We start from the raw sequence: 11,712 nt of genomic DNA on the forward strand, positions 1-11,712 counted from the left end.
TGTATTTTTAGTAGAGATGGGGTTTTACTATGTTGGCCAGGCTGGTCTCAAACTCCTGACCTGAGGTGATCCACCTGCCTCAGCCTCCCAAAATACTGGGATTATAAGCATAAGCGACTGTGCCCAGGCCCCAGTAAATCTTAATGTCTCCTGCTAAGAAAATTAGGTGGGGGAGGTGTCTTTCTCTTGCCCTCTTTCCTGTTGAGACATATTCACTGGGCGTCACCTGTCATACACTTTCAAATGAAGAGTATATGTATACACTCACAAGTCAACATAAATTGGGGGAATACCAAGACCATACACCAAATTTCCATGGAGAACATCATCTAAAGCTAAACCCCCAAAAGCTACTTTTAAAATACAACACATACTATCACAAAACTGGTTCTTGCTAGACCTTAGTCCTGAACTCTGAAGGCATCATAAATGAAAACTAATAATTAACATGTGAGAGAACACTTCCTAACTCATTCTATGAAGTCAGCATTAACAACCAAAAACAGATAAAGACCTTACATAAAAGGAAAGCTATAGACTAGTAACTCTCATAAACATAGACGTAAAAATCCTCAACAAAACATTAACCGGTCAAATTCAACAATATATAAAAATAACTATAATCCATAACCTAGTGGGATTTATTCCAACTTTGCAAGCCTGGTTCAATATTTGAAAACCATATCACATCAATAGTCTAATGAAAAAAACCATAGCCATACATCAATCAATAGATGCATAAGAATTATCTGACAAATTCTAACAATTATTTATAATAAAAACTCTCAGCAGACTAGGATTAGAGTTGGGCCTTCTCAACTTGGTAAAATCACACTGCCATGTGTGTGCCTATACAACAGTCTTTCATGTTCTTCACATGTGCCCCAAAACCTAAAATGCAATTAAAAAAAAAAGTTGAAGTGGCCACATTTATGTGGCTTCTCTAATAAAAAAAAAAAATTTACAAAACTCCCACAACTAACATCATACTTAATGGTGAGAATTAGATGCTTTCCCCCTCATAATTAAGAACAAGGCAAGGATGTCCCCTCTTACTACTCTTACTCAACATTGTGCTGGAGCTCTTAGCTAATACAAGAAGACAAAAAAAAGTATTTATCTTTAAAAGGAATAAATAAAACTGTCTTTGTTTGCAGATGACATGATTGTCTATGTAGAAGATTTCATGGAATCTGTAAAAACTACTAGAGCTAAGAGCGAATCCTGAAAAGCTAAAGGATGCAAGGGTAATATACTACAGTCAATTTCCCATATGTCAGCAATAATTGAAATATAAATTAAAAAGACATAAGAAGGAGTTGAACAAGAACTCATGGACACAGGGAAGGGAACATCACACACTGGGGCCTGTGGCGGGAGGCGAGGGGAGGGAGAGCATTAGGAGAAGTACCTAACGTAGATGACGGGTTGATGGGTGCAGCAAACTATCATGGCATATGTATACCTTTGTAACAAACCTGCACATTATGCACCCGTACCCCAGAACTTAAAGTATGATAAAAAATAAAAATAAAAATATTGAAAAGATTAAAAAACTAAAAAGATACAATTTATATTTACATTTAAGTTTGTACACCAAAAAAATAGTAGTATAAATGTAACAAAATATGTTTAAGATCTGTACTTGGAAAACCATGAAACTCAACAGGAATCAATAAAGATCTTCATAAATAGAGAGATATTTGTGTTAATGAATATGAAAACTTGGTATTTTAAATGAGTAAATTCTTCCCAACATTATCTACAAGTATAACACAATCCTAATACAATCCAAGTAAGTTATTTTGCGGATGTCAACAAATTGATTCTGTTTACAAGAAAAGGCAACAGACCCAGGACACCAACACAATATTGAAGAAAAAGAAGAAAGTTGGAGGGCTAACACTACCCAACTTCGAGACTTATTATCAAGATACAGTAATCAAGACAGCATGTTACTGGCAAGAAAACATACCAACTGATCAATGGAACAAAATACAGAAAGCAGAAATAGATCCACACAAATACATTCAATTGATCTTTGGCAAGGAAAAAGGTAAGTTAATGGAGAAATAATGGCCTTTTTAACAAATGGTCTTAGAACAATTGGACTTCTATATGCAAACAAAAAATGAATGAATGCAGACACAGAACTACATTTTACAAAATTTAAATCAAAAGGGATCATAGACCTAAACTGTAAAATGAAAAACTATACAACTTCAAGAAGATAGGAGAAAATCTAAGTGACCCTGGATTATGTGATGATTGCTTACAGACATCAAAAGCATAATCCATGCAAAAAGTTAATTCAATTTCATTAAAATTAAAATGTTTATTCCTCAAAAGACCATGTTAAGACAATGCAAACACAAACCGCAGGCTGGCAGAAAATATTTGCAAAACATATTTCTGACAGGGCTTGTATTCAAAATATACTAAGGACTCTAGAAACTCATTGATAAGAAAATGATTCAGTTAATAAATCAGCAAAAGATCTAAACAGACACCTCATCAAAGGGATAGAAACATACAAAAATATGCTGAACATTGCTTAAAATTAGAGGACTACAAATTAATTGAATGAGATACTACTTCACATCTATTTGAATGAATAAAATAAAATAAACCGACAATATCAAATTCTGATGAGAATGTGGAACAAAAGAAACTCACATTCATTCCCGGTGGGAATACAAAATCTTATAGCCACTTTGGAAGATAGTATGGCAGTTTCTTGCAAGGCTAAAATATAATTCTCTCATAAATTCCAGCACTCACATTCCTAGGTATTTCCCCAGTTGGGTTGAAATATAAACATAGAAATATTTATAAATATATACATATGCAGGTTAGTATACATACATATATTTTCATTGCTCTGTCAACTTAGAACCCTAAAAGAAATGATACCTCTGAAGTAAGGAGTATATCTAGCATTTAGATCTTGCGTTCTAATATCATTCCCCAATAAAAGGAGCCAGAGCTTCTTGGAGGTATGGATGATTCTAGCACTGCAGCAAGAAATGTACAAAATGAGCCCTCAGTATCTTACAGTGCCAGAAAGAAGAGAAGTGCTAAACTAATAATAATAATCATCATTATCACAACCACAATAATAGTGGTATGTAAAATGACGCCCAAAATAAAAAATAAATATTTGTGAGTCCATACTGATGTAAAAAAAATGATTAAATGATATAATAAATAGTAGAGAAAAGATAAATCTCCCATGTGAAAATTCCAAATAAATTCTGTAGATACTCCAGCTCTAGTAACATAACTCCCTATTCCTTAAGTGTGGCTTGCACAGAGCTCCTCCCCTCCAAAGGTTATGGTGTCGAAAAGGGACAGAGAACACGTTTACTGTGGAGAAACTTGCAAAACACTACTTCAGCCAATGATCAAGGTCAATGCCAACATTCTTAATTACAAAGAAAGTATGTAACTGTTATGAGGTGACAAAGATGATATTTTACTTCTGTGGTCTTCCTCAGAAAACTCCAAAACTCATTTGACTGAGACAAATATCAGGCAAATTCCAATAGAGAGACATCCTGTAATATATCTGAAGAGTACTCCTCAAAACTCTGAAGGTCATCAAAAACAAGACATTCTGAGAAGCTGTCACAGTCAAAAGGAGCCTAAGAAGACATGACAAGTAAGTATAATGTGTTACCCTTGATGGTATCTTAAAACAGAAAAAGCACACTTGGTAAAAGCTAATGATGTTTAAATAAACTCTGGACTTTAGTTAATAATAATGTATCAATGTTGGTTCATTATTTTAACAAGTATACCATACTAATGTAAGGTGTTAATAAGAGAGGAGACTGTGTATATGAATGGAATACATGGGAACTCTTGTTCTATCTGCTTAATTTTTCCATAAATCTAAAACTGTTTTTATTTTGAATAAAGTGAATGTATGAATTACAATAGTAAATCATGGCCAAACTTTAGAATATTTGGCAATCATTTTTTTAAATTTATTTAAGGATTTTTTGAGACAGAGTCTTGCTCTGTTGCCCAGGCTGGAGTATAGTGGCCCAGTCGTGGCTCACTGCAACCTCCTCTCAGGTTCGAGCAATTGTCCTGCCTTGACTTCCAGAGTAGCTTAGACCACAGGCATGTACTGCCACACCTGGGTAATTTTTGTGTTTTTAGTAGAGATGGGTTTTCAACATGTTGGCCAGGCTGGTATTGAACTCCTGACTTCAGGTGATTCACCCATTTTGGCCTCCCAAAGTGCTGGGAAAACAGGCTTGAGCCACTGTGTCAGCCTTGGCAGTCATTTCTTTGCAAAGTATATTACTCGGCAGAAGACACACTCATACTACAATTCTAAGTGAAAAAAGAAGCACAATATTTTAAAAGTATAGATGCTCCTAGATTTATGATAGTGTTATATCCTTAAACCTACTGTAAGTTGAAAATATCATTAGGTCAAAAATACATTTAATTCAGCTAACCTACTGAACATCATAACTTAGCCTTGCCTCCCTTAAATGTGCTCAGAACACAGGTTGTTAGCCCACCATGGGGCAAAATCATCTGGCAACACAATATACTGTAGAGTATAGTTGTTTACCCTCTTGATCATGTGGCTGATTGGGAGCTATGGCTCCCTGCCACTACCCAGCAATGAGAGTATCCTACTGCATACAGGAAAATATTAAAATTCAGAATTTGAAGTATGGTTTTACTGAAAGTGTATTGCTTTTGCACCATCTTAAAGCTGAAAATCCTAGTGGATCCATTGTAAGTTGGGAACCGTTTGCATAAAGCTAATCATAAAAAATTAGCAGAATATATAAAAATAAAGATTAAAAAACACATCCTAAGGTTAAGAATCCTGTTAACCTCATATTAACATTATAACGAAGAAAATAAAAATCACCTGCAGCTTGGACTTCATGCAAAAAATTACAATGCAATCAAGTCTATAAGATCAAAAATATCAAAAAAATTCAGATAAGATATCCTATTTTCCCATCTCTAACTTTCTAACTCTTTCAAAGAAGAAGAAACTATTTTTTAAAGTTTAGCATATTTCATAAGTATTCTAAACTCAGTTTCTGAAGCAGTATAAAAATAAATTAATTTAGCATTATTGCTATTTCACACAGGAATAGCTATAACTTCAGATGATTTTTATTTCCTTCCTTATAATGTTTTCTGTTTTAAAAATAATTATTATAAAACTGTATTATTTTTAATATTAGAAAAAAATCCATTTAAAAAAAAATAAGGTTGTCTGGATTCCCCTCAACTCTCTATTTTTATCTCCATGAGAATGGGGGAACATGTAACAAAATATCCAAAGTCTTTCCGTGACAAGAATATCTCTAAAATCCTTTCCAATTCTCAGATCACGAGAATTGCATAAATTTTAACCAAAATCCAGGTCCCAGCTATGCATTTGGTAGGGACTAGAAATATTTAATTGTCACATGACTGTCAAATATATAGGTTAACATACATTTTGCATCAGATATCCTCATAATTTACCAGTGTCCGAGCAGACTAGAAATGAGCCCAACTTATTGTTACACAGTACACATGCAGTGTATTTTTGCTATACAATATGTGTGCACAACATTGTTTGCTTGTTTGAAATTTCCATCTGATTGAAACAGGAGGTATGTTCTTGTGTGCAATACGGCACCCATGCTTAGGATGGACAGAGGGTTAAATAGCAGTTAGTAAGCATGTGTAACCTAAAGGATGATTGTCAATTATGCCTAAGTTTGTACAATTTGCCTCAGTTATTTTGTTGGTTTATTTGCTTTAAGATTAGTCCATGTGCATATCACCTGAAGGCTCCTATCAGTAACTATTAAAGAGATTTACAGAATGAAATCTTAAAAGAAAGACTTTCTGGAAGTTAAAAAAATAGGAAGTTAAAACATACCTAAAAGTTAAAGAATCACTAATTTGTAAATATATAATAATCCTACCGATAATAATTTGGTACTATACAAGAAACGGACCTAAATATCAAGGTAGGATAAGATGTATTAACGTGCAAAGGTTAAATGTAGGGCAATTCTACATTGATTCTCAAGGGAAAAAAAATAAAGAGAAACAAACTAGACTGCAGATATTTGGCAAGTAGGTGACTATTCCCGGCTCCGTTGCCACACTGGATTCCTGAACCTTTTTCATTCAACTACTTCACTCATATGTGAAAATAACATCACAACATAAATAAATGATTTAAAAAATTGGGTTAGACAGGCTTAAATGTTTCTGAAAAATTATACTATCTATCTTCATAGCAGTAGGTTTCCATTTTGCCCAACCTAACTTTAAAAATGTAAATGAAAAACCAATCAAGAAGTTAAAATCAAAGTACGAAAATCAGGACACAGCACCAACTTTGTTTTCTTTTCCAGCTTTTACCTTCCGGCTCGTTTTTGATGAGCTCTTCCATTTTCCTCTGCTTCAAGGTGTCAACAACATCAGCTAAACTGCCTTTGCGCCGTTCAGGAGTTCCCAGGGCTGTACTAGACAAGGACTCGCCACTCTGTCGCCCACCTTCTTCTGCCTTCTGAGGTGAGGTAGATGAGTTGTGTGGGGCAAATGAAGACATAACTTTATTGCCATCAACTTCCTGAAAGATAAAGGAAAAGGACAAATGATTGCTTAAAATTCAGTAACTTAAAAAAAAAATTGGTTATATGGCTTATTCAGCTGAAAGATTAAAAAGTGAAATTTCACTCTGCAAGAGCCAAAGAAACCAAGAAATTTCAAAAAAGAAAAAATTAACTTTGCATGCTAGTTCTAGAGTAAGTCAAAGATCTATTCAAAGGAGAAACCAAACTATGGAGATTCTCTCTTTCAAACTGAGTATAAATGAAAATAAAGTCTTATATAAAGACTTTATTATGAGATTTATTTTCCTGCTTTTGTTTGACAGTCTCAGATTTTTCTATAGCTGGTAAAAGTAGAGATCGTTTGTGTTAAACTTCTTCATGACTTTGTAATATTTAAACAAATAACATTACACAAAATTTATTTTCATTTTCAGTAGCTGCCTCTTCTTGATAATACTCTAATTAAAGTTTTAGTTTTCCACCTGCCTCTCATACTTTTAAGAAAGCATCCATCACACAGGTTATCTGGCATCAGACAAGAATATTCCAAGTTTATTTTTGCCTAAGCTGAAGAAATTTTCAATTTTATTTGTTACATGAAGCACAGTTTCTGTCAATACTCTTTGCTATTTTGTATTTTAATCCTCATTTACCCAATAAAATAAAGTTTGTTGTGGTTTTTCTTCCTCATAATCATGTGGGTATGTGAGTGAATATAATTTATTGTATGATTCTAAAATATAAATATCACTTTATATTATTAAGTCATTTTCTCACAATTTCTAGCACAACTCTGGTAATTTGTATATTTGAGGAATATTTTGTATAAAAGATACTAAGTTAATTTTTTAGAAATTATTAGGAGTGATCATGAAATGATAAAGAAAAATTAATTTTCCTGCTTAAAGATTTTCCTTGTATAGTGTCTCACTTTCATAATCCTTTACTTCTCAGAAAACAGATATCTTAAACATAAAGCTGTATCTTAAGATCTTTGAGTCTTACCCTAAAAATATTTAATTCTACAACATTAAAAAAGTTTGCATTAAAATATATTTGAGTGTGTGTCTATTTAATATTCAGAATATTAGATTATACCTGTTTGCAAATTTCTTCTCTACCAATTTAAGACACATTAATACAATCAGTTGACTTCCAAAAAATAACAAATCACACTGAGTGATACTCAACGTTTTTAAGGTTAATGCTAATATTTTTGACTAGCTTAAAAATATGCTAACATACTTGGTTTAAAAACCATCAGTGTAATTTTAAAAAATATATTAAAAATAGAGATGTCAATACAAACATAATCTGTTAATATGATTTTTTTTTGTTAACAGGTATTAGTGACCACAGGGACAACAGGCTATGTTACAAACATTAGTTTGTTGCATGTGGCTAAAGCATGCGGGGAAAGTAAAAAAAAAAAAAATATGTGCACAACAGAATCTTCCAAATTATAATTCTAAATCTCAAATGGCTTTTATTTCTTAAAAACATTACAGATTATGCCTCTGACTAGCACTATGCCTTGAGAGAATATTTTACAGACAGTGTAGCTTATACCACACCTGGATTTAAAAATCAATGTATAAAATGTAACAATTATAAGCTCCTGCAGGTGAAGTGAAGGTATACTTCTGGAATTATTAAAACCCACATATATCCACAAAGACATAAACACACACATACACACATACCCCTAAAAAGAGCAATCACGATTCATTCCATCAATTAATAGGAATGTTTTTATGAATGGCCCATAACACACTTTAGCTTAGTTTCATGTGCAAACCAGAATATTATGAAATATCTGTATTCATTTTCCATACAACATCTTTCTTCTCATTTCTTTCCAAGAACAAAAGTAGAAACATCTCAATGTTAGCTGCACTTTGAACATTTCTCTATCTGTACACTACTTTCACACTGTATGATGACAAACTTTAGAAACAGTAATTGGGCAGCTGACCTTTAATTGCCATAACTGAAAATTACAATATAATCAAGTCTACTGAAATATCAAAAAATCAAAAAATATCCAGATAAAGTAGCCCATTTTGTTCGTCATTAACTTTCTTTTCTGTCCTTTTCTTTTTCTTTCTTTCTTTCTTTTCTTTTTTGAGACAGATTCTTGCTCTGTCAACCAGGCAGGAGTGCAAATGATGCCATCTCAGCTCACTGCAACCTCCACCTCCTGAGTTCAAGAGATTCTCTTGCCTCAGCCTCCTGAGTAGCTGGGATTATAGGCACATGACACCACGCCCAGCTAACTTTTGTATTTTTAGGAGAAATGGGGTTTTCACCATGTTGGTGAGCCTGGTCTCAAACTCCTGACCTTGTGATCTGCCCTTCTTGGCCTCCCAAAATGCTGAGATTACAGGAGAGAGCCAACACTCCCGGCCGAGTTTCTAACTTTCTATACCTTCCACAGAGAAAGAAAATATGTTTTAAAGCTTAGTATATTTCACAATAATTCTAAACTCAGGTGCTGCAGCAATATAAAAATAAATTAATTAAACACTATTTCTATTTCACACAGGAATATTTATCTTACCACTATTTCACCTGCCTGATTACATTTCAGCCTCTGGCACTGTTAAATCTCCTTAACAGTTTTATGTAGTTAACAGCTGTTTCAGTGTGGGACTCCATTGTTCATTTGCATGGTGAATAGCTTGTTAAGGAGTGCTGGCACAGTCTTCAGTCAAGGAAATCCTATCTTTTTCAGAGTTCCTTCCCTGGGATTGCATTTGTTATACATGAAGTAATGATTCCATGTTTCACTTCATTTTGCTGGCAGGTGAAATCAAGAGAACTAGCTAACATAGGCATAAGTGGTCCAACCAGAAATATGCCTTTAATCAAGTTTTGTGAATTCTAAGGACATACCAGTACTTTGCAAACAAGTTTGCAGAACTGTGATATATGACCTCTAAAGTCTAATCATAAAAAATGGTTTCTGAACTTTCAGAATAAAGTTAATCATCTTCCTTTTTTATTTTTGAACAAGCTTTGCTTAATCTTACCCCTTTTGTTATCTTTGCAACCAATAGAAAAAGTCTGCCTAACGTATCTATCTTCATTAAAAATATCTTTTTAAAACTGAATTCTTAATTCATTTTAAAGACAGAATATTGCAATGAATGCACTGAAAGAAATATTATTTCAACCTTAATATTTAAATTCTACTTTATATGATGTGCTACGAGGAATCTTAACACATTTAAAAAAAAAGAGAGATATGAAATAACCAGATACATGTGTTTCTTTCATTATTCAAATGACATTTCATCTTTGACTTCTGGCCTCAAGAAACATATTATCATGCTTACTTCTTGGCCTTATAAACTGAAATTAAGTTCATACAGAGTAGTTAGAAACATTACATTTAATATTCAATCTATTAGTAATTGATAAGAATGATAGCAAATATTTATTAAATACTTTGTGATAGGCACGGCTTAAAGTGCTTTACATGTATTAACTTAATCCTCATGGCAAGCCTATCTATAATTTCCATTTCATAGCTGGATAAACTGAGTCACAGAGACTGAAGCACAGTATATGCTCAAGGTCACATGACTACCAAAAGGGAGAGTGAAAAATCAGCCCCAACCTATTGGGCTCCAGAGCCCTCATTCCTAACTATAGTGATCTTATAACTCTTTCATCTATTTCTGTATCTATCAATGTTATGAGTGAATAAGACATAAGTATGAAAATGAGAGGTTTCCACTGTAATATGTTCAACTCCTAAATAAAGCAAATGAGATATAGGCATTCAAATTAATTAAATCAACCACATTCTTGACTCTGTCCATCCAAATACCTACTTGCTTGTGTCATGTTTTTAAAAATAAGTTTAAATATTAAAGAATTATTTAAACCAAATATATAGATTTATATTGCTACATGACTAATCAGAGTAATGGTACTCAGTAGTTTATGTTTTTGTAACTATCTTTTAAAATTTGTGAGCATCTCTATATCATTTCTAGTAGAATTAAATTTTGAACTTAGAAAAAAACTAGTACAGAAGATCTGGACTATCATCAATTAGACTCTCCTTAATGCATGTTCAGTAATTTTGGTATTGCACAGAGGTAGAATAAAACAAAATACAGATACACAGAGAAGGTACTTTGGTGCTTAACAAGTTTTGACATAGTCATGTTCTTCTTTGGGTAATGGGTTGTGATTTATAAAATACCACCAGGATGGACAGGCCTGGTGGCTCACACCTGTAATCTCAGAACTTTGGGAGGCTGAGGCCAGCAGATATGAGGTCAAGAGATCGAGACCATCCTGGCCAATAAGGTGAAACCTCGTCTCTACTAAAAATACAAAAATTAGCTGGGCATGGTGGTGTGCACCTGTAGTCCCAGCTACTAGGGAGGCTGAGTCAGGAGAATCCCTTGAACCTGGGAGGCAGAGGTTGTAGTGAGCCAAGATTCAAGATGGCACCACTGCACTCCAGCCTGGGCAACAGAGTGAGACTCTATCTCAAAAAACAAACAAAAAAAATCACCAGGACAAGATAAAACAAAACTTCAAAAAAAAAAAAAAACTATAATATTTGGTTATTCCTTAAATTCCATCAAAAGAGGATAAAAATATACCTTATAACAAATGCTGAAATAAAACTTCACTACTTGTAATCTATTCTGTCTAATTAAGAGGTACCAAATTGAATTTAGTTATAGAAAAAAATGCTATTATTGTCTAAAGAGCTCTTTCAATTATGTTTCAAGTTATCTTGATTAAAATAATTTTTCATAAAATGCCTGCATGAAACCCTAAACCACACTTACTACTTTGGGACTTCTGATCCCTTGACGATAGTTATAAATGCTACTTTAAACACATATGCACATGCATAAACACACAGACACACACACACACACTCATGCAATTCCACACACAATTTCACATAGCTTTACCGAGTTCATTTTCTATGTTCATAGTTCCAGTTATGAACCTCCTCCAGGAAATTCACTATGAACTCTTATGGACTATGGATTCCAGGTTAAGGAAGCTCTGACCTAAACGTATACCTTCCCAGAAAAATAATATAAACTCATCAATATATACAATTAGGTGATTTTAA

The 11,712-nt window shown here is 33.4% G+C and overlaps 1 protein-coding gene across 15 annotated transcripts in view; it reads right to left on the reverse strand.

Annotated features, from left to right (window-relative positions):
• Nucleotides 1-11,712, reverse strand: part of SOX5 (SRY-box transcription factor 5) — a 1,018,145-nt gene that overhangs the window by 303,709 nt on the left and 702,724 nt on the right. For all 15 annotated transcript variants that reach the window (XM_017522805.2, XM_017522797.2, XM_017522806.2 and 12 more), the window contains one exon: nucleotides 6,406-6,616. In XM_017522805.2, the coding sequence (XP_017378294.1) occupies nucleotides 6,406-6,616 (211 nt within the window). The remainder of the gene's footprint in view (nucleotides 1-6,405; nucleotides 6,617-11,712) is intronic.

Source organism: Cebus imitator, unplaced genomic scaffold (genome assembly GCF_001604975.1).
Source record: "Cebus imitator isolate Cc_AM_T3 unplaced genomic scaffold, Cebus_imitator-1.0 Scaffold25, whole genome shotgun sequence".
NCBI classification, from domain to species: Eukaryota; Metazoa; Chordata; class Mammalia; order Primates; family Cebidae; genus Cebus; species Cebus imitator.